Source organism: Dasypus novemcinctus, chromosome 20 (genome assembly GCF_030445035.2).
Source record: "Dasypus novemcinctus isolate mDasNov1 chromosome 20, mDasNov1.1.hap2, whole genome shotgun sequence".
In the NCBI taxonomy this organism is placed as follows: Eukaryota; Metazoa; Chordata; class Mammalia; order Cingulata; family Dasypodidae; genus Dasypus; species Dasypus novemcinctus.
The window spans coordinates 18766575-18789242 of NC_080692.1; the positions used below are offsets into that span (position 1 = coordinate 18766575).

A 22668-nucleotide genomic window follows, 5' to 3' on the forward strand; every position below is an offset into this window, starting at 1 on the left:
CCTGTCTGTAAAGGTTTTATGTACACGTCCTTTCCACTTTTTTGACTGTCATCTTCCCTAGTTCGCAGGGCACGGTCAGCTATTTCCTGTGTTCTCTCCCCTGCTCTTGCACTGAATGTCTGTACGAAATATCGTTATTTAAGCCCTGGGTATTAAACAATAAGACTGAGAAAACCAAACAAAAAAAGACCATCGTCTGTTGCTGTGGACTGATGGCGCATTCCCTCGTCCTTGTGGTCTCCTTAGCAGTGATTTGACATTTGCACCCTTGGCCAGCCCTTAGCATGACTTCACCTCTCCTAGCAACATTTTACCCCGAAGCAGCTTCCTTCCCTCCCTCCTCCCTCTCTCCCTCCTCCCTTCTTTCCTTCCTTCCTTGTGCTCGGTCTGGGGAGTCAGCAGTGAATAGCCTGGCAGACGCAGGTGCTGTCTTCCGCAGACATACAATCAAGTGGGCGTAAAATAGTGAGTCACTAAATAAACCCTCTTCCGGTGGCTGACCTCTCACCAGAGGGGAGGCAACCAGCTGCTCCCAACTGAGGCCTCCAGCAAGCATCAAGTGCCAAATTCTGTCCTCAGATTCTGTCCTGGAAGAGAGAACCTATCACGTATTCTCTCCCCTTGCTTATTAATAAAAACTGAGGTTTTGTGGATTCATGTGCATCGGCTCACAGGGGTAGAGGGAACTCATCATTAGCTGCATTTTTACTGAAGAGGAAATGTGGAATGTGCCCTAAGATTGATCACAGACCACGTTTGTGCCCCTCTGGAGTTCAGGGGAGGAGAGAATCTTAGGGCTGGATGAAATTTTTTTTAAAGATTTATTTTATTTATTTCTCCCTCATTGTTTGCATTTGCTGTGTGGGGTCTTCTTCTTAGGAGACACCAGGAACTGAACTCAGGACTTCGCATGTGCGAGGAAGGTGATTAATCCCTTGAGCTACCTCCGCTCCCTGCTTTGTTGAGTCTCTCAATATATTTTCCCCCTTGTGTCTCTTGTAGGATCATCATCTTGTTGCATCAGCTCACCGCACCAGCTCACTGTCTTGCTTGTCTACCCTAGGAGGCACCGGGAACCGAACCTGGAACCTCCTATATGGTAGACGGGAGCCCAATCGCTTGAACCACATCCACTTCCCATGGATGAGGTTTTAAAGGCTGTCCCATTGGGTCCCACTGAAGTTTGCTGGCTCCACTCCTCCCCAGGTGTCCTGCCTCCTGGACCACCTTCCCAGACGAGAGGCCAGGCAGGGGGCAGTCCTGCTTCCAAAGATGATCAAAACAAGGGCTCCCAGCGTTCCTTCAACACTGCGAGTGCATGGCCCTTAACTCTCAGCAGACACTTCTAGTTCCTTCTGTTCTTCAGGGAGGAACACAAAGCGTCACTTGAAGGCAGACAAGGCCGTGGGAGAGGAAGACACTGTCCCTCTCCTTCAGGAGTCATGGCGTAAGCAGCTCAACGAATATGCCGACCGCCTCCTCCCTCGTAAGGATGAACAAAATGCCACATCGGGGACGTCCTCAAATTCCCTCTGCTCCACGCAAAGGCTCTCAGGGAGGAAGAGGGAGCATGGACAAGTCTGGAGGGAGAGAGAGTGGCTGAAATTCCTGAGTCAGAGACGAGCAGGTGAACTGAGAGGCACTCAGGTGTGTGGGACTGTGAGGAAGGGAGTGGAAAAATACCACGGGGGAGCGATGTGAGGGGACCACGGGGTCAGGGAGCCAAGAGGGAGCCGTGGGGCAACCTGGCGCAGGGCCGCGGTGTTCCTTAGCAAGCTGCAGCAGGAGCAGGGCCAGGTAGCGGTAGGAGAGGGAAGGGATCTGGTGAGGCGATGCCTGCGCAATCGCTGGAGACTCTGAAAGAGGTCTACCTCTCCATCGGACGTAGGATATTTTATTGCCAGGTGGGGGGTCAGGGACCAGGTGACTTAATAGCTCTGAGAAGGTTGTTCTCCCCAGTGGGCAAGATGGCACCAGTGCATTTCCAGAAGCCAAGTCCTGCCCCTTTGACCCTGTGCCTTGGGTGCTGCTGAGCCATGGGAGGGTGGGCAGGTGGGCTCGAGGGACCCAGTGGCATGCAGAGGAAGGTAAGCAGAGCCGAGGCTGGGGTTGAAGAGGGGATCCGGTCACTCGGTCAAGTTTTCACATGAGCGAGAGCTCATGGGAGATAAGTTCCCAGGGTGCAGCAGGCTTGACTTGCCCGATCAAACGCGCAGCTTGTTGGCCAGCCAATGAGGAAGCTGGGAGCAGAAGGACCCCAAGGCGGGGCAGGTGGAGGACGGCCAGCCAGACCCCAAGGGGACGGTGGGGCTGGGGAGATGGCTGAGCCTGTGGCACACGGACAGCCTGACAGGGTCCATCTGGATGGAGGTGTGGGAGAAGGAAGCACCCTTACCCCAGAGGGTTTTGAATCATGACCTTGTCAAGGAAAAAAAAATAGAATTCGGTTAGGGCATAATGTAGTGGGAGTGTTTTAGGGAGAGTAATTTCAAGCTCAGTTAGATTGCGTGGTTTTTTTAAAAAATAATTTTATTAATTTCTCCCCACCTCCTCGTTGTTTGCATTTGCTGTGTCTGTTTGCTGTGTGCTCATCTTCCTTTTTAGGAGGCATTGTGGGAACTGAACCTGGGACCTCCCATGTGGGAAGAAGGCACCTAATCGCTTGACCCACCTCCACTCCCTGCTTTGTTGGGTCTCTCATTATGTTTTCCTCCTTGTGTCTTTAAAAAAAAAAAGATTTATTTTTTATTTATTTCTCTCCCCACCCCCCGTTGTCTACTCTTTGTGTCCATTTGCTGTGTGTTCTTCTGTGTCTGCTTGCATTCTTGTCAGTGGCATCAGAAATCGGTGTCTCTTAGTGTTGTGTCATCTTGCTGCATCAGCTCTCCATGTGTGTGGTGCCACTCCTGGTCAGGCTGTGCTTTTTTCATGTGGGGCGGCTCTCCTTGCAGGGTGCATTTCTTGTGCACGGGGCTCCCCGACGCAGGAAACACCTGAGTGGCATGGTACTCCTTGTGCGAATCAGCACTGTGTGTGGGCCAGCTCACCACACAGGTCAGGAGGCCTTGGGTTTGAACGCTGGACCTCCTATATGGTAGGCGGATGCTCTATCAGTTGAGCCAAATCTGCTTCCCTCTCCTTGTGTCTCTTGTTGCATCAGCTTGCCACCTTGCTTGTCTTCTTTAGGAGGCACAGGGAACGGAACCCAGGACCTCCCATGGTAGGCAGGAGCTCAATCCCTTGAGCCACATTCACTTCCCAACAAACTGTATTTTAGTGGAATCTCCTGGATTCTTTCCTTACAACCAGAAGTGAATTTTCCAGGAAGCTTAAGCTTCAAAGCCTCCAACTTGCCTTGTAAGACCCTTTTCATACATTTGTGTTCGTAATTTAAAAGAAACTGCTCCCCCACACATACACATTGTATAATGTCTAGGTCCCCCAAAACCTTTATCTACCTCTACCTAGTACTTTGTACATTGGGGGGATGGAGTGATTTTGAGGTTCACCTGCCCACCTATTGTTAAAAGATAAGCAGGAGCAAAGGTAAGTGTTCTGCCTGAGGGTAAATTGTTTTTCTAAAATTTGGCCTGGACATTCTAAAGGTGTGTCAATATGACCTCACTCAAGGACACAGCTGAGCAGTCCTCAGCCCAGAGTGAAAATCAGGCAGGATAAGGCAGGACGTGTGATGTCGCAGGCACAGGGCGTGTGACATCACAGGCCCAGGGTGCGTCCTCTGGACAGGCTCGGACCTGCCACCCTGTGTGCTCCTGCAAACGCTGGGGCGGGAGCCCCGAAGCACAGCCCCCCTTTGTAAGAATGCACCCTCCCTCCCCTCTCCCAGGAGAACTGTGACTGCCCAGCCAGGGTCACGCGTACAGAGTGTCCCTGAACTATGAATGGGTGTTGTTCTCAGAAAGAGATTTGTAAGTCCAGTGTCTGGAATTGGAAGGCATTTTATCCCCAGGAAAAAACACAAGGCTATGTGTGGCCTTTATTCTCCAGGACAGCCCCAAAGAGCCGCTTGTGTCCTTGAAATCAAGGCTGTGTGGTGATACCAGAAACCCGCCCAAGGGCAAGCTGTGCCCTTCAACTTGGAACCCGAGATCCTGGGAAGCTTATTCCCCACACTCCGGCGCCCGTGGGCAGGAAGGAGGGGTGTCCCGAGCCCCGGGCCCTGGAAGGGGTGAAGCTGCTGAGGGGCAGGAGCTGGAGGGTGGCCAGTGGAGGCGAGTGAACCCCAGGATTCCTTGCAGACTCTGGCTCGCTGCCTGTGTCTTCTGAGGGCCCCCAAGGATAGGCCTGCTTCCCTTCTGCTTCTAGTTAAGGTTTCTTTGCCCTTTAGAAGATTCTTAAGGTCTTTGTACTCTAGAAACAATGGTAAACAGAGAGGGTGCTTCAAAAAACAAAGACTCCCAAAAAGGGGGCCAGGAGTTCTCATTTTTTCAGTTAATGGGGAATGGGGAAGAAAAGTGAATTTCTAGGTATACAGAAAGAGGCCCCTCATATTTGTAAAGAGAATCTAGATAATCAAAGCTGGACCCCGTGTACTTGTGGTCAGCCTCAATCAAGAGATGATCCCAAGATCTTATGTGTTATAAACTTGTACTGTATCTTCTTTTTTTTTTTTTTTTTTTAGCAATACAAGCCTTTTATTTTATTAACCAGAATCTCACCACCCTAACACACTTACATTTATTTTCTATTTCCTTTCAGTCTGTTCAAAGGCTTTCTGGAACTCTTTTTTTTTTTTTTTTTTTTTTTTTTAATTTTTTTATTTTTTATTGACTTTGTAATAATATTACATTAAAAATATATATGTGAGGTCCCATTCAACCCCACCCCCCCACCCCCCCTCTCCCCCCCCCCAACAACACTCGTTCCCATCATCATGACACATCCATTGGATTTGGTAAGTACATCTTTGGGCACCTCTGCACCTCATATACATTGGTTCACATCATGGCCCATACTCTCCTCTATTCCATCATGTAGGCCCTGTGAGGATTTACAATGTCCGGTGATTACCTCTGAAGCACCATCCAGGGCAGCTCCATGTCCCGAAGACACCTCCACCTCTCATCTCTTCCTGCCTTTCCCCATACCCTTTGTCCATTATGTCCACTTTTCCCAATCCAATGCCACCTCTTCTATGTGGACACTGGATTGGTTGTGTCCATTGCACCTTTATGTCAAGAGGAGGCTCAGATTCCACCTGGATGCTGGATGCAATCCTCCCATTTTCAGTTGTAATCACTCTAGGCTCCATGGTGTGGTGGTTGTCCTTCTTCACCTCCATCTTAGCTGAGTGTGGTAAGTCCAATAAATCAGATTGTAGGTGCTGGAGTCTGTTGAGGCTCAGGATCTGGCTATCACATTGTCAGTCCAGAGATTCAAATCCCCTAAATATATCTTAAACCCCAACATTAACTGCACCTCCAGCACATTAGCATGAAAGTCTTATGAAGGGATGTATCTTCTTTTTTAAAAGTGCATTTGGGGAAGCAGACATGGCTCAACTGATAGAGCATCCGCCTACCATATGGAGGGTCCAGGGTTCAAACCCAGGGCCTCCTGCCCCATGGGGTAAAGCTGGCCCACATGCAGTGCTGATGCGCACAAGGAGTGCCCTGCCAAGCAGGGGCTCCCCTGTGTGGGGGTGCCCCACCTGCAAGAAGTGCACCCCGCAAGGAGAGCCGCCCTGTGTGAAAGAAGCGCAGCCCACCCAGGAGTGGTGCCACACACACCGAGAGCTGACACAGCAAGATGACACAACAAAAAGAGACAGATTCCCAGTGCTGCCTGACAATGCAAGTGGACGCAGAAGAACATACAGCGAATGGACACAGGGAGCAGACAATGGGGGGAGGGGGGAGGGGATAAAAATAAATAAATCAAAGTTCATTTGCTCTGATCTTGCCTTGGTAGAAGCTTGACGCATCTATTTCCAGACTGAAGCTGGGGAAGTGCTGGATTCCTCTAGGTTCTTGGCTATGTTGCGTAAGAGTTTAAGAACACACCAGTTTAGTTAGGACAGTGAAAAGAATTTATTGGGAAATGGGGGAAAGAACAGAACTTGCTGAGAAATGGGAGAGGACAGAAATACACCCTGAGATTTGGTGCGGGCTCCTCTAGGCAGAGAGAGTGGGGTTTGCTTTGTGTGGTCACCTTTTATTCATTATTCCCTGCCTTTCTAATGCTAAGGGGAGGGTCCCCAGCTGTTACTGGTTACCCCACCAATGGTGGGGCCAATGGTGAAGCCTGCTTGGAATATCCGGGGCCTCCCATCGGCCCAGAAAGAGACCCAGCTGGGACCTCAAGGTCAAGGTCAAGGTCTCAGTGGGGTGGGGCAGCCATGTTGTGGCTCATCTTCTCCTTGTTTCCCTGTACTAACCTGCCTCAATATCTCAATTTTTAGAAAAGTTTATATTTACCAAAGCTGTTCATGTCCATTATCTTATTTGAGGTAGAGATATTATCCCTGTTTTACTGCTAAGGAAACCGCGCGAGATCACCTAACTAGTCGGTGGGGAAACCAGGTCCTCTGCACCAAAGCCTGTGGCCTCGCTAACGGTTTTCAGAGGTTGGTTAACTTCCCAAAGGGAGGCAGGACCCAAAGAGACCTGCCGCCGAAATGAATCCCCAGATAATATCTGGTTTACTCCTCGTCACCAGAGTCCAAGGACAGTATCGCGAACATCTAGATGCTCTTACTTTTCTGAACTTCTCTAGGGAGTGAAATCTATCCTTTTTCTCAGTTACCTGTCCTGCTGACAAACAGCCACTGTCTAATGAGAAAGCCATCTTTTATTTCCACCTTGGCTCATTTTGTTACAGACAAAGAAAATAAAACTTGGCAGAGAAAATGTTTTTCACTACTTTGTTGGGAAAACAATAGGGGGCTTAGAACACAGGAGACTCACCCTGGTGGCTGGGCCAGCTCACACCGCCCACGGCAGGACAGAAGCTGTCACTTACGCAAGAAGGGCAGTGGACATCCATTTTCCAAAGCACTTCCTCATCTTCTAAGGTGGCTAAACCTTACAGAATTCTGGCAGGGCGGGTGGAGCAAACTAAAGCCTGGACAACCCGTGTTTCTTGAAAGGCTCTTGCACAAATCAGCATGAGCCAGGATTAAAATACCAAGGGTCTATGTCCCGTCAAAAAGTCATGTGGAGGGAAGTGGATGCGGCTCAAGTGACTGGGCTTCTGTCTACTGTCTGGGAGGACCCGGGGCCTCCTGGTAAGGACGTGCCCGCGCAGCAAGGCGAGTGCCCGCTGGGTGAGCCAGGCCTGCACGGCGAGCAACACAGCAAGATGATGACGCAACCCAAGAGAGACAAAGGGGAGAGTCAGGGCGAGACACAGCAGAGACCAGGAACTAAGGGGGCGCTAGCGACAGGGAACCTCTCTTCACATCAGAGGTCCGTGGGATCAAATCCTGGTGAAGCCCAGGGGAGAAAATGAGAAGACAAAAAAAGAAAGAGACACAGGCGATCACACAGCGAATGTCCACAGACAGCAAAACAGCAGAGGTGGCAGAAAGTCACGTGGATGTAGCCGATTGACGGGGCTTTTATCTGGGTCAGTTCAGGACAGCTGAGGGCAGAAGCCGAGCTGGGCCCCAGGGAGCTGCTCAGTGAGAACGGGCAGCCCCAGTTGTGCCGGGGCAGGGCCCGTGGAGGGTGTGCTTGGGCTTGCGTGCAAACCAGGCTCGCGTGCAAACCAGAGGCGCTGCAGAGGCTCCCCGGGGCGTCGCCCTCTAGGTGTGTCCAGATCCGCAAGCCGTGCGAGCCTGTGCCGCAGCAGCGTGAAGCTGCTCTGGGTGACACGTCTCCCCGTGCCTCTCTCCAAAGCCAGGGAAGGCGGAAGGCGCCTTCGGGCGCTGGTTTGCCTCCAAAAAAAACATTCTCTCCTCACCTGATCAAAGTCGTGCTGCTGCAGCTGACCACAGAGGCGAACGTGAAGAGCGGAGGCGAGGCCCCCCTTGATACCCGGAGGACAGGGGACAGGCCGTGCTGGCCTGGGAATCTCGGGACACTCCCACCCAGGACAGTTACCAGCCCCTCGCCCGGGCTGGACCATGGCCTTGTCTCATAGATGCCACCTGGGTCCCCCTTCGCAGCCGCTGGCAGCCCCAAGCCTGGGCCCAGCGCGCCCTCAACCCCACTCTGCCAACAGCCCCCTCCAGGCAGGGTGCAGGCAGACCTAAGGAGCCCCCAGCCTCCCTACCCAGCGCACCTTTTAAAAGCAGATTCCCAGGCCCTACCCCGGACACCCTTAAGTCTGGGACCCGGGAGTCTGCATTTTTGTGGTTGCTTCTTTTTTAATGTTTTGTTTTGATTTTAGCTTTCTTCCAGGGGAGTCTGTGTTGTTAAACCTCCCCAGGTGATTTTCATTCGGCAAGATCAAGGTAAGCCATGAGACCCAGTGCCCGGAGCGTGCCAACGCCCTCCTTAACTGCCGCCACCAAAAGGGAAAAAATCTCTGTGCTCACGGGGTCCACATGTTTGAGCAGCGCTTCAGGCGCACACCCAGCATAGCTGGGGGAACCCACGTTCCACTCTCCGGCCACCTCCAGTGACCTGTCCTACAGTTTATCAACAGCGTCTCGCTTTGTCCCAGGCCCATGTCTCTAGGAGCAGGTAGGGCACCAGGAGGCCTCAGGTGACATAAGAGCTGCTCGTTCCAGCCCTCTCACCTGAGGCCGTGGCCTCTGCCCCACCCCAGAAGCCCCAGTGAGGACTCCGAGCTGGGCAGGGCAGGGCAGGAGCTGCTGTGCCTGCTCTTGCAGCCTCAGTGGGTACCGCCTGGGAAGTGGGCACCAGGCGAGCTCTGCATTCTCACTGGGAATCCACTCACGAGATCTGTCTCCCTGTCTCATGCCAGCGTGACACGTGCCTCCCGGGCTGTGGCATGCACCGGCGCAACTGAGTACCCAGGAACCTTCAAGGAAAACATGTCGCTCCGTGTGAAAGTGTTTTCGGCTGCCCCCTTTTCCTGTGACAGGAATTAGCTTCTGGTGATGGAGAGCTGAACACTGGTATGGAGACAGAGAGGCTGGAAGAACAAACTGGAAAGAGTTCAGAAGCTCTGAATTTAAAAAAACCTTTTCACCGTTATCCTCAGACTCACAAAACCTGGGAAAAGGCAGGGAAAAGCTGGTGCAGATTTGGGGGGACGAGTTCCAGTTCACCGCTTCCTCCCCTCCTCTATGCGAGCCCCCCTCCCCGCGAGGCAGTGCTACATCCCCACCACGTGAGCGCGAGTGAGTCCCGCCATCCTGGGTGGTCCCCGGGCGCAGCACCCACCGGCGTTCTCTCTGCTTCCACAGGTAGGCAATTTACTGTCTGCATTTTTAGCATAATGGTACGAGCCCTGGACACCTTCTCCATTTACTTTAGATTTGGGATCGTCAAGCTCCCTCTGCCACATGCCCCCATCAAGTCAGATTTCTCTAGTCTCATCCAAAATTCACGGTGGCAAGTCGGAGAAGATTGTATGCACCTTGAGACTGAGAGGGAAACAGGCACCTCTTACTTAGGACGACTAGATTCTTTACCCAGAAATCCGCTGAGGAACCAGAAAGCTCAGGAGTCAGCACCCATTTATTAGCTGTCCCCGCCGCTCTCGGGGCTTGAGGTTCCTCGCCTGTAACATGTCGGTGACAATGCCTACCTTGAGAAGAAAGGGGAAAATTAGACGTAATAGGCGTAAAGCAGCTGTATATAGTAGGCATTCGACAAATGTCAATAACCTTCAAACCTGCAGTTTGGCTGCCCGGAAACCTCTTAGGGGCAGGAAGAAAACTAAGATGATGAAGGCGTGCCCACCCGGCACGCAGCCGCTTCCCTGCAAGTGGTCCACGGTGACCCGGGAAGACCTGGTGGCGGTTCAGTCGAGCAAAGGATGAGGCCTAACCCTCACAATGTCTCTCCTAACTGCTCTACTCTCCCCACTCAATGTTTAAAAAGTAAGTAAGGGAAGTGGACTTGGCCCAGTGGTTAGGGCGTCCGTCTACCACATGGGAGGTCCGTGGTTCAAACCCCAGGCCTCCTGACCCGTGTGGAGCTGGCCCATGTGCAGTGCTGATGCGTGCAAGGAGTGCCCTGCCACGCAGGGGTGTCCCCCGCGTAGGGGAGCCCCATGCGCAAGGAGTGCACCCCGTAAGGAGAGCCGCCCAGCGCGAAAGAAATGCAGCCTGCCCAGGAATGGTGCTGCACACATGGAGAGCTGACACAGCAAGATGACACAACAAAAAGAAACACAGATTCCCAGTGCCGCCGATAAGGATAAAAGTGGTCACAGAAGAACACACAGCGAATGGACACAGAGAGCAGACAACCGGGCGGGATAAATTAAAAAATAAATCTTAAGAAATAAAATAAAAAGTAAGTAAGATAACACTGATCGAATTCTTCCCAAATCCCACCAGTGAAAACCGGAGCTCTGCTGCTCACCCCACTGTTCCCTGCCATCAAGCCTCAAGGACCCACCACGCAACTAATTTTTTATGTTGTGGTGAAATAACATAAAATTTGCCATTTTAGTAACTTTTAAGTGTAAAGTCATGGCATTGGTATATTCGCAATGTTGTGCAACCATTACTGTCATCTATTTCCAAGAATTTTTTTTCATCACCCCAAACAGAAACTGTTTCTATTAAAGCAACTTCTCCCTTCCACCCAGCTCCTGGAAACCTCGAATCCACTTTCTCTATGAATTTGCCTACTTTGGATGTTTCATTTAAGTGGAATCACGCATTTGTCCTTTTGTGTCTTGCTTGGTTCACTCAAGGGTCTCCCTTCTTGTAGCACCACCCAACTTTGGAAGGAAGTGTGACCCAGAGACATTTGGTTAGAAGTGACGAGACAGCGACACTGTGTGGCCAAGAGGAGAACTGCAGCTAGACCAGGCATTACCTACTGGGCTGAACGCCAGCCCTGCCACAGTCTGGGGTCAGAAAAAGTCTGGCCATGTTCTCTATCCATCTAACATTTCTTCCTGTTAGAAAATAAAATGAGGAAGGGAACACACAGTACCTCACAAGTGTGACTGGAATTACTTTCCTACTTCACAAATGTGTCCTTTCTGTCCACAGCCTAAGATTCTAGGGCTGGATGGTCTGTGCTGACCTGTCAAAAAGCCCAAAAGGGGAAACAGATATGGCTCAAGCGATTGAGCTCCTGCCTACCACATGGGAGGTCCCAGGTTCAGTTCCCGGTGCCTCCTAAAGAGGATGAGCAAGACAGCGAACAGACTCGATGGGCAGGCGCAGTGAGCTGACACAATAAGATGACACAACAAGAGCATGAGGAAAAAACATGAGAAACTCAACAAAGCTGGGAGCAGAGGTGGCTCATGATTAGGTGCCTCCCTCCCACATCAAAGGTCCCTGCTTTAGTTCCTGGCATATCCTAAAAAGAAGACCAGCACACAAGAGACACAGCAAATGTAAACAACAAGGAGGTGGGGAGAAAGAAAGAAATCTTAAGAAAAAAAAAAAGCACAAAAGAAGGTTAGCCGTGGAGTGTACGTAAATTTAAAATGTTGCTAAGCTGCCCCTCAAGAGCTGTGGAAGATTTACAGAACTATCTTGGCAATCCTTATCCCTCTCAGATATTTTTGTCCTACTCAGACCTCAAGGAATTAGGACAAATATGATGGAAGTATGATAGTGTAAAATTGTAGAAAGGCAACATAATTAAGTCATTATTGGGAGTAATTAGCCCTGCAAATATAGCTCAGTATAAAAGGATTACTAGACTCTCAGAATGGAATGACACGGCCCGTCATTGAGTCTAGTCTACTCTTCTGCTTCTTAGCAACTCTACTCCCTCACCCTTATCAGACAGGCGAGTGGGTATTAACATTCTTAAGGTTATTTAGGAAACAGGAGCTTCCTCTTTACATGAATGGTTTCCGGAAAACAGAAAAGTCTCCGGACTTGTCCTCTAATTATACATTTCACAGATAAAGGATTCCCCAGTAAAAAATATACATGAGAATTTCCAGATATGTAGGGGTTTCCACACCAATCAGCTGGATTCCATGTTATCTGGATCTAGAGAAGTTCATGAGAATGTAGCAGTTCCTCCTGCCTCAATGGATTCTTAAACCTCTATTTCATTGGCTTGAACCAGTGCAGAGTCTTGGGATGGTAGAAAGATCCCAGGAAATTGGAAAGAGGACCAGGAGATTGAGAGCCACTTCCCATGGCTGGAATTGTAACCTGTAAATACGGAAGCTGTCAGCGGCCGTGCGAGGAGCAGAGGAAGCTGGTCTTTGGAGAGAGAGAGGTAAGCAGGCTGCAGAGAAAGAAGGGAGGGAGAGAGCTAGAGGTGTCTAGATCAGCTCCCTATGGCCCTGAGATCACCGAGACTCTCCTGGACCCGTACAGGACCCTCTCCTTTGAAGCTGGCTCAAATTGACTTCCGTTACTTGGAGAGAACAAACTACAGAGTGGCCAGTTAATCTCCTTATGCCTCAGTTTCCTGTTAATGAGAATCATCATTCATTCAGCAAATATTTATTAATACTTTCTCTGTGCTACACACTGTTTTAGGTTCTCAGACACAGCAGTGAACAAGAGATTTTTTTAAAACCCCTTCCTTTATGAACTTGACCTTCTACATGGCCCTGAATTTCCCAAAGACTTATCCCACACATGCAGTGAAGGAGGATGATGATGACAGTGACGATGATGATGGTGGTGATTGATGATGATGGTGGTGGGGCTAGCTAGTGATGAATGGTGATGACGATGTAAGGTCCTAGAGTCGCGCTCTGGTCCTATTACCCTCTGTATTATAAAAAGGTCTCTGGAAACAATGCAAATATATTAGGCATAACCTTAAAATCAGGTACAAAGGAGACAGAGAATATAAGTTTCAAGGCTTAGAAACCTTACTATAGGACCACAGTCACTTGAAATAATACATGTCCCTTTTGCCGTTAAAATAAAATTACATTCAAGGGGGTCACCTGTTCTTTACTGTCTTTTCTTGGTGCCCATGTGAAACCTCTTTACGGTATTTTGTGGACAAGCCCCTGCTTCTGCACTTTGGCAAACCCTCTTTGCCCAAAATGATAAGAGTCCACTTCCACCCTCTCCTGATACCATCGGCTCCTGCTGCTTTTTGTGAACAGCTTATCTATTCTCAGTCATCATGGGACACAGCGGATAATGGGCAGAAGTGACAATAAAATCACAGATCATTTAAAAACTCTCATCTGAGCCTCCGCCTCTCCTACCCAGTTATTTATCAAAACCACTTAGGAGCTGGGAAATGGATGTGGCTCAACCAATTGGGCTCCCGCCTACCATACAGGAGGTTAGATGCCCAGGGCCTCCTGGCGAGAGCAAGCTGGCCCATGTGGCGAGCCGGCCCACGTGGAGTGCCGGCCCATGCGGGAACGCCACCCTGCACAGGACTGCCACCCTGCGTGGGAATACCGCCCAGCATGGGAAAGCCACTCTGCGCAGGAGTGCCAGCGGACGTGGAGAGCTGGTGCAGCAAGACGATGCAACAAGAGACACAGAGAAAATAAAATGCAGCAGAACAGGGAGTTGAGGTGATGCAAGACAGTAATCGCCTCTCTCCCACTCCAGAAGGTCCCAGGATCGATTCCCAGAGCCGCCTAATGAGAATACAAGTAGACACAGAAGCACACACAGCGAGTAGACACAGAGAGCAGACAAAAGGGGGGGGAGGGGAGAAATAAATAAATCTTTAAAAAAAACACATAGGAGCTGATGGCAGCAGAACTCTGTGATGAGGTGAGCATGCACATTGGTTGGATTGTACAAGGCAGGGCACTGTGTCACAGTGAACCCTGCGGTGAAGGATGGACTGCAATTAACAGTATGAATTATGAGACTGTTCTGCCATAAACAATAACAAATAAACAATACTATTACATGGCGTTCACAATCACGCGGTTTGTGGGGAAAAAACACCAAAAAAAAAAAAAAGCTTTGGAATACAAATAGCAACTAAAAAAACAAATGAAAAACCCACTTAGGAAGCCTAACTTAACCGATGGGGTTCTACCTTGCGGTGCTGCCCCCCGTGGACGTGTAACTGAGCAGAGATGACCAAGAGGCCAGTGGCAGGAGGGAGAAAGCAAAGGATGGGAAACTCCACTCGACGCCTGCCCCAACTCTCCAACCCTCCAGAAAGCTCCGTGTGGGACTGTCCTCCAGTATTACCTTAGGTCCCATCCTCACACTGGGCCAGCCTCTTCTTACCTTTGGCAAATATGGGCAAACTATCCAGAGCTCTTGTGTAAAGCCAGGAATTAAAGCACCCTTTCCTAATTGGTTTCAATATAAATACAGCACAGAGGTTCTCATATAACAATACTCAGCAACCACGGCTCACAGGGTCCTTCTCGGCTTTCCAACATTCCTTCTAGGGACAGGAAGCTCGTCTTCACCAGCCAATCAGAGGACAGGCATTTCAGATCAAGTTAGGCAAGCCACATCCTGCGGCCTCACAGCCAGAAGTGGTTATTTTTTAATTTATTAGTATTCTATGCCTCAAATGCCTCCTTACTTCCTCCCCCAAATTAGTGAGTCATTCACACACACACACACACACACACGATGAGGTTCTTCCAAAACACACGTGGCCAGTGACAGCGGCGTCTGGCAATACATCAGAGCCCATTTTAAAACGGAAACAGCTATTTTATTTTTTCCCACCCTCTCAGGGTGGTGTGTTCTCCGCTCAAGAAATAGGATTTTCTCTTTCTCTTTTTCTCTCTTAGGCACCGGGGCCTGGGATTGAACCCAGGACCTCGTATGTGGGAAGCCAATACTCATCCACTGAGCCACATCAGCTGCCCTGAGTTGGCGTTCTCATTTGTTGTTTTCGGCATTTTTCTTAGAAGGCACTGGGAACCAAATCCAGGACCTCCCGTGTGGGAAGCAGGCGCTCAACTGCTTGAGCCACATCCGCTCCCCTAAGCTTCTCTCGATAAGCTACTTCAGCTGTTGTCTATCTCGTGGAGAAATCTCAACCACTGGCTTGCTAGCTCTAGAACTCCCCGGTATGACAGAGTTTAAGCAAGATCCTAATGATTAGAGAGGAAGCAGGGCAGAATTTCAACTGAGTTGGGGTTTTGCTCTAAGGAGCAAATCTTATTTGTCACCTTAAAAAAAATGGGTGTGTGTGTGTGTGTGTCAGATTCTTTCCTGAGCTCTCTAAATTAGGATCCTGCATCTGTGCCCTTGAGCCTTAGTTCACGAAGTATTGCTTGGTTCTAACTCCAGCTGTGCTGTCTTCCCACCCTCCCATCTCCTGGTCCCACTCATCAAAAAGGTCTCCTGGGCCGGGGGGGGGGGGGGGGGGCCTGCCTGCTCCGGCATTGATCTTCCGCTTAGACTATGTACCGATGGTAAGACATTTCGGGTTCTAGGGAATCCCGCGTGGGGCTGCCAGGGGCACTGGGTTGGGAGGGCAGGAGCTGGTGCCTGTATCCCGTGGGTCTTGGGGGAGCTCTTCATGCCTACAAGTCTAGACTCTGGACCACCAGCGCAGGCTCCACCCCAGAACACATGAACACAAACTCATGGTGTCAGAGGCCCAGGGCTCTGCATTTTTCAAGCACACGATGGTTTCAGACCTGCACAAGCTTTGCATGTCCTTATCTGGAAACCCAAGAGTTGGAGACCCAACTGCCATGCTCCTTGCCAGTTTCAAGTCTCGATTCAGAGCAGAAACTCCTGGTCCTTCAGGTTGGGTCTCCAGGGCATGCAGCCACATCCCTGCATTGTTACCAGCCTCTCCAGACAACTGCTAATTGGCAGGAGTCAACCAGCCTTGGTAGGAACTCTAACTTCATCTCAACCTATTAGAGGTGGCAATTGCTGTGGCATTTGCAATTAGTGACTTGCTTCCCAGGTCAGAAAGAAAACGATTCCCTCCCCCGCCTTGCCAGGGCTCTGCAGACGTGCCTGGCTCTCATAGAACTACTGGTTGAATGCCAAGGTTGTGGTGTTGATCTTTTGCACACCAGCTGGCTTCCAGCACATTCTTTCATGGCCTGTCATCTTGACTACGTTGACCAAAGGAATGGGAGTGACGCTGTGACTAACAGTTCCTGGTAGAATAACCCCAGGCCTGACATTCTGGGCAGTCAAGGCCAGCAGGCTCCCTTTCAGCTACTAGAGACATCAGGAGTAAGGTGGCCTCGGACACACCCAGTAAGTCGCCTTTGGATTGTTTTGCCCTGTCCCTTGCCTATAGGCTGGTTATAATCCCAAGTTCATTCTTTCATTGTATTATTTCCCCAGAAGTACACTTTTCTAGACTACAGCTGGTACCGCCTGGCTCATTGCCCCCTTCTTGGGATATCAGCATCCCCCTTCCTGGATCCAGGGTTTCATCTTATGTTCCCTCCTGGGGTCCAGGACTGGAGGTGGCACCTTGAGATGCCTGCAGGGAGCATCCCCATCCCCTGTGCCTCCCCCAGGGCCCAGGGGACACCCGGGGCTAAGAAGGGAAAGGGAGAGGTAAACGTGAGATTTCGCCCAACTTCTGATTTCTTTTTCATAACAGGAGTACCAGTGGCTACCATGGATGGAGCGTTGAATTTGTGCCAGGCCTGGGGCACAAATTCTTATAATCTCCTGTCCCTCCGTCATCAGACCCCCTCTTCCTATGTTCACCATATGGAAGGTTCTAAGAATCAGATGAAAAATAAAAGGAGACTCATGAGAAGACCATTGTGTGTCCAGACAAGGAAGGGCAGAGGAGCCTCAGTGAAGGACTTTTAATGTCGCAGAGAAACCGTACATCTGGGGAGATGAAGGAACGAGCCAGGCTGGCCGGGCCTGCCCGTCCAGGCTTCCTGTCGGTTTCCGAGGCCTCCCAGATGGAGGAAGTGACAGCAGCAGCAGCGCCAGTTTCCTCTGGCCATGGAAGGACGGCACAACGTTCGCGCAGCCCAGGCACGAATAACCGGTCCGTGGTGTCCCTAAAACGTCGAGGCCAGAGGGCCCCCTCCCCCCATGGTGCTGGGGGCCTGTGGTGGGAGCTGGTCAAGGGTGGAGGAAGAATTAATCTTGCCCCAAAGACAAGCACCTTCCTTCCTTCAGGGTCCCCCAGAGCCATTCCTCTAACTGGGCATTCTGCAGGCGAGTGACAGGGAAGCAAGCCCTGGGCTTCCAACAGCCTTGGAAGGGACAAGACCCCAAAGACACGCAGGTTTAGGCCGAGCTCCTGCCACCTTCCACAGGGCGTCCTGGCCAACAGCCGGGCTCACGAGCAGTTCTCAACCCAACCAAGGCTCTAGACCACCAGGCCAAAGCGTCTTCTCGGATGACAGTAAATTATAATTCCAAGTCCTGAGAATCCCCACCAGCGGGAGAGAAAGAAAAACAGCCCTTCCTCCCACCCGCCAGTGAAGTCCAATCCTCGAAGACCATTGGCGTCTCTTAAATAAACTTTCCCTTTCCACTTTCTTCTTTTAATTATTTAGCACCCATCTATTTATTTACACAAATATAAAATAGATTTATATAGCTTTATATAATATAGACTTTGTGAGGCAGCGTGCAGGAGCAGCCCCTGGGGCTATTTGCAGATGTACTGATCCACCACCTGCGTGCACTTGCGACACTTGACAAAGCAGCACCAGTGGAACTTGCAGTGGCAGCGCTCGGCCCGCACGCTCTTGAACTGGTCGTAGCCGCGGCCGCAGCACATGAGCTCGCAGCCGTCCATGCCCTCAGAAGTCTTGTTGCAGAGGCGGCCCTGGGTGCCCAGCGAGCCTGTGGTCTCGTTGCGCAGGCAGTAGTCAGGGCTGGGGTCCACGTAGACCAGGTCCTCCGGCGTGGGCTGGTTGAAGCGGCTGTTGACCAGCTCCAGCTTGCCTCTGCGGGAGATACGCATGGCGGCCGCGCTGTCGTACTTCTCCTTCAGCTGGTCCCCCACCTTGCGGAACTCGGCCAGCTGGAGCCAGCAGGTCTTGAGGCTGCAGGAGCCCGAGACGCCGTGGCACTTGCAGGCTACGTCTGCCATCTTATACACAGCCTGAGGGCGAGAGGTGGAAGAGAAAGAGGGATAAGGACAATCCCTGACCGAAGATGGGGAGGGGGGGAGAGGAGGGACTGCTGGGGGCAGTGGGTGGGACAAGAGCTTTTCTTTAGCAAGTATGTAAAGATTCTTCCAGGATCTTCAGCTACTCAGACTGAAAGCAGGTAAAAGAAGTGCCACTTAGGAAAACGGTGGGGAGACAAGGTGGCATGTTTTTATCAGCTATGAGGGTGGCATCTGGGACATGTTCGCTTTGCACTTCATGCACGTATTACTTGAAATTTGTTATAACAAATGTGCTATTTTACAACTAGAAAAAAAGACATTTCTGTCATGACCAAAGTCTTGAACAAAAACCAACAAAATGTGCCCAGCTTTTTATATGACATGGAGCAGAAGTCAGAAAAAATAATCCAGTCTGATTACGAGCCTGTAACAGAAACCCCTAACATGGCCCGATTAGCCAAAAGCGCCCCCCAAGTCTTGCTTGATCCCATGAGTTAAATGATCACTCTTTTTGTCACCATTTGGTCACAACTCCATAGTTATCAGAAGGTTGAACTGTATCCCCCCCAAAGGGCGTGTTTCAAGTCCTAACCCCTGGTATTGGAAAGAGTCTTTGAAGATGATACTGGTTTTTAGAAGAGGTCAAACTGAAGTAGAGGGAAGTGGATGTGGCTCGAGCAGTTGGGTATCCACACCCAGGCGTAGTTTCTGGCACCTCCTAAAGAAGATGAGGAAGAAAGGAAGCTAATCCAACAGGCTGTCATGGTGAGCCGATGCAACATGATGAGGCAACAAGGAGACACAACAAGACACAACAAGGAAACACAATGAGAGATACGACAAGCAGAGGTGGCTCAAGCGACTGGGCACCTCCCTCCCACACGGGAGGTCCCAGGTTCAGTTTCCAGAGCTGCCTAAAAAGACGATGAGTACACAACAAACAGACACAGAGAGTAGATAGCAAGTGCAAACAACGAGGCAGAGTGGAAATAAATAAATCTTAAAAAAAAAAAATTGGAGTAGCGTGGGCCCTGATCTCATATGATTGGTATTCTTATAAGAAGAGGAGAACTGGCCACAGGGGGGAGAAAACCACATGATAACTGAGGCAGAGGACGCCCTGATCGGTGGCAAGCCACAGCTGACAACTTGATTTCAGACTTGCAGCCTCCGGAACTGCGAGAGAATAAATTTCTGTTGTTTCCAGCCCCCCAGTTTGTGGCATTTGTTACGAGGCCCAGGAAACTAAGGCCAGAGCCACATCCTACTCGAAAGCAAGACCGCTGTCCTGTCCCTACCCCAGCACCTCCAGACACTCCCCGGAGGGCGGAGGCCAGAAGGGGAGAGCAGGATGACGGGCGTCCCTCTCTGCGGGGTAATTCACTGGAAAGCAAACCCACCCCAGAAGACACTGACCCACAACGCAGACTGGATTTGAACGTGGGTTATCGACATCAGCATTTAAAAGCAGGTGTAGACCAGCAAGCCGCTGACAAAGGGCTTTTCGATGACAGCGTACGGATGCATTGTGTGACATGACCCTGGCAGCAGGCCCAGAAGCGCAGATGGCGGCGCAGAAACGCAAGCCTGCTGCCCAACGCCTCCTGATGCCGCAGCTATTGTCACCAACTGGGTCGGGACTCATTTTTCAAGGTTTCTCTTCAAGAGTCCCCAGGCCGTGTCTTTATTCAGCTCCACGCAGAGGCCACTGCAGGTGGAAGACACGGCTTCCCCATGCTCGGCTCACATCGCTGTTGTCAAACCCTTCCTGAGTTCTTCCCTGGTAGGGAAGGCTGCCCGTTTTTTTCATGACGGAGAAATTAAAGCCCCAGAGAGGCGGAATCAGCGGTTTCGGGGCCACCCAGAGGGGTGGCAGGGACGTCGCTTCTGCCCAAGTCGGGCTTAGGAAAGGCTGGGGGGCGGGAAGGCAGGAGGGCTGCTCCCCAAGGCCGGAGGCCTTGGCACTTAGCCGGGGGCCCGGGGGCGCCCCTGCAGCGGGCACTTCGGAGACACAGCCTGCAATTATCCCGCTGACCCAAATTCCCCGGCTGAGCGGGGCCCCACGTTCCTCTGGACACGGTCCTCGGTGCAGGGAGCCCCGGCCGGCAGGGGAGGAGGCACTGAAGGCCTGCGGGGGGGAACCTGCCGCCCAGTGACCCACGGGCGGGACGGGCGTCTCCGGGGGAGTAAACCCGGGGGAATTTGGGGAGGCAGAGGCAGAGCAAGACTCCTGGGTGTCACGACAAGAATTTCAGTAAAACAAATTCAGGAGAAGTACTGCACCCCTAACCCACCCCCCCGCAGGAGAAGGCATCGTAGAGACAGTATTTTGTAGTTCTAAAATGGGTTACTTCTGATAATACAACAACGTTCTCCTCGGGGGTGGGATGGAAATCCCAATCTTGGGCCCTGCCTGCTACTGAAACTGAAGAAGCAACGAAAGAAAGAAATCTGGCTCTCCATCGAGTCCACGGGCAAAGCGCTTTCTCTCTCTTTTCTTTTTTCCTCCTTTTTCTTTTTACTGTGCTAATATATATTAAACACAAGTTTTCCCATTTTAACCATTTTTAAGTGTACACTGCAGTGGTATTAACTACATTGACAGTGCCATGCTCCCAGCACCATCATCCGTTACACCAAGACTTTTTCATGACCTCAAACAAAAACTTCCTATCCATAAAGCCCTCTCTTAAGTTCCTCTTCTGCGTCTCTCACTGGCGTGGCGGGGCCGGCCACCGACAGGAATGTCTCCAGGATTAGGGAGCTTTTATCTGGAAAAGGCTTAGAAACCCTTGAGTGGCCAAGCCTCTCCACCTGCTGGTCTAGCCATCAGTCTCTAAAATGCAGTCACTAGAGACTCTTGAAACCCAAGAGACTTTTCCAGCAAAGCACCCCATGATTCACTCTGAGAGCACACTGTCAGATCCTAGATAATCGGGGGGGGGGGGGGGGAATCCGGTCGTAAAACGTTGGTCCAGGGAACTTCCATCCCTGCCACCATTTAAGGCTTCCTGAAGAACTTTGGTGGAGGTGGGAGGAAGTGGGAGGCGAATACCTCTGGCCTCAGATGGTGATTGATGGCCAAGGCCTGTTTCTTAGAGAGGGAATTTTTTTAAAATGTAGAAAGGGACAAGAATTCCCAACCTGGAACAGAGGAGGCACAGGGCAGTGGAGGCTGGAGGAAGGGGCCAAAGACTGGGAGACGGAAGGTATACGTGACCCAGGACAAGGCAGAAGGAGGGGGCGCTGCCCAGTGCAAACAAACAAACGATTAGGGGCAATAAATGAGGAGCCAGCACAAGTGGGGTCAAGACTGTGGCTTCAGGGAAGCAGGGAAGGGCGGCCTCTCCTGCTCTCCAGAGGGCCCCCCCCTTAGGATGAACTCCCGGGCACCTCGACCTCTGCCACCGGCCACAGTTCCCCAGGGATGGCTCGGAGCAGAGACAGGAACCTGCCTTCCATGAATTTGACCTCTGTCAGGGGGCAAGCCGGGAACTCCCCTCTGCAATTCACAGGCCCCCACCCCTGAAAGGCACAGCGAGGGCTGGGAAGGAGGAGAGTTCTGGAAACTGACAGCCAACAAGAGAGGGGAGAGTAAGAAATACCTTCAATGAGCATAAACGGCTCTGTTGGCATTCAGATGCCAGGAGGACTGCCAACCACAGGGACGGGAAAGATTTCAGGGACCAGGGGGTACGGGAGCTAAGATCCTGAAAACTGTGTCGAGTCTGGGCATTCAGGGCAGAAAGTGAAGATCTCAACCACGTTCCCTAATCTCTCTCTACTCCCCATCTACGATGGTTCTGGTTTATTCCATAATAACTACAGCGTCAGAGCAAGGCCAGAATTCCTAACATCACTGAAGACGAACAACCCCTGCCCATGCCAGAGCCAGCAAATCAAAAGTAGCCTCTGGAGAAGTAGATGTGGCTCAAGTGATTGAGCTCCCGCCTACCACACGGGAGGTTCTGGGTTCGGTTCCTGGTGCCTCCTGGTGGTGAGCTGGCACAACGGGCAGGTGTGGCAAGCTGACACAACAAGATGACGTAACAGACGCAAAGAGGAAAGACAACGAGAGATCAGGAAGCTGGGGTGGCTCTAGTGACTGAGCCTCCCTCCCACATAGGAGGTCCCAGGTTTGGTTCCTGGTGCCTCCTAAAGAGAAGATGCACAAGGAGAGCACACAGCAAATGGACACAGGGAGCAGACAGTGAGCACAAACAACGAGGGGGTGGGGAATAAATAAATAAAAATAAATCTTTAAAAAAAGAGAAGTAGTCTCTGGGTATGGGATAGATAAGGCAAACATTGAGCAAATGACCAATGCTGAATTCTACTTGAGGCCACACTGCTGAGGATGTGGGATTTACACATGTGTATCTTGTTGTATTAAGCCGATGCGACAAGATCCCGATTCACACACATTTCCACTCGTATTTTATCTGACAAGCGCTCCTACGAAGCATAAATTAACTTCTTTAAAAAACTGATATAAACACATGTTCAGAACTACATCCATATTCTGTGCCTGGATCACCAATGAGCCAATTAAACCTCTGAATTTGTTTCTTCTCAAGAACTTGCAGTCTCTGGTCTCACTAACACCCGGCCTGGG

General features: G+C 50.9%; 1 protein-coding gene across 2 annotated transcripts in view; it reads right to left on the reverse strand.

Moving 5' to 3' along the window:
* Positions 1-16735: 16735 nt before the first annotated feature.
* Positions 16736-22668, reverse strand: part of WNT5B (Wnt family member 5B) — a 117162-nt gene continuing 111229 nt past the window's right edge. For both annotated transcript variants that reach the window (XM_058282514.2, XM_058282513.2), the window contains one exon: positions 16736-18044. In XM_058282514.2, the coding sequence (XP_058138497.1) occupies positions 17586-18044 (459 nt within the window). In that variant the 3' untranslated portion in view covers positions 16736-17585. The remainder of the gene's footprint in view (positions 18045-22668) is intronic.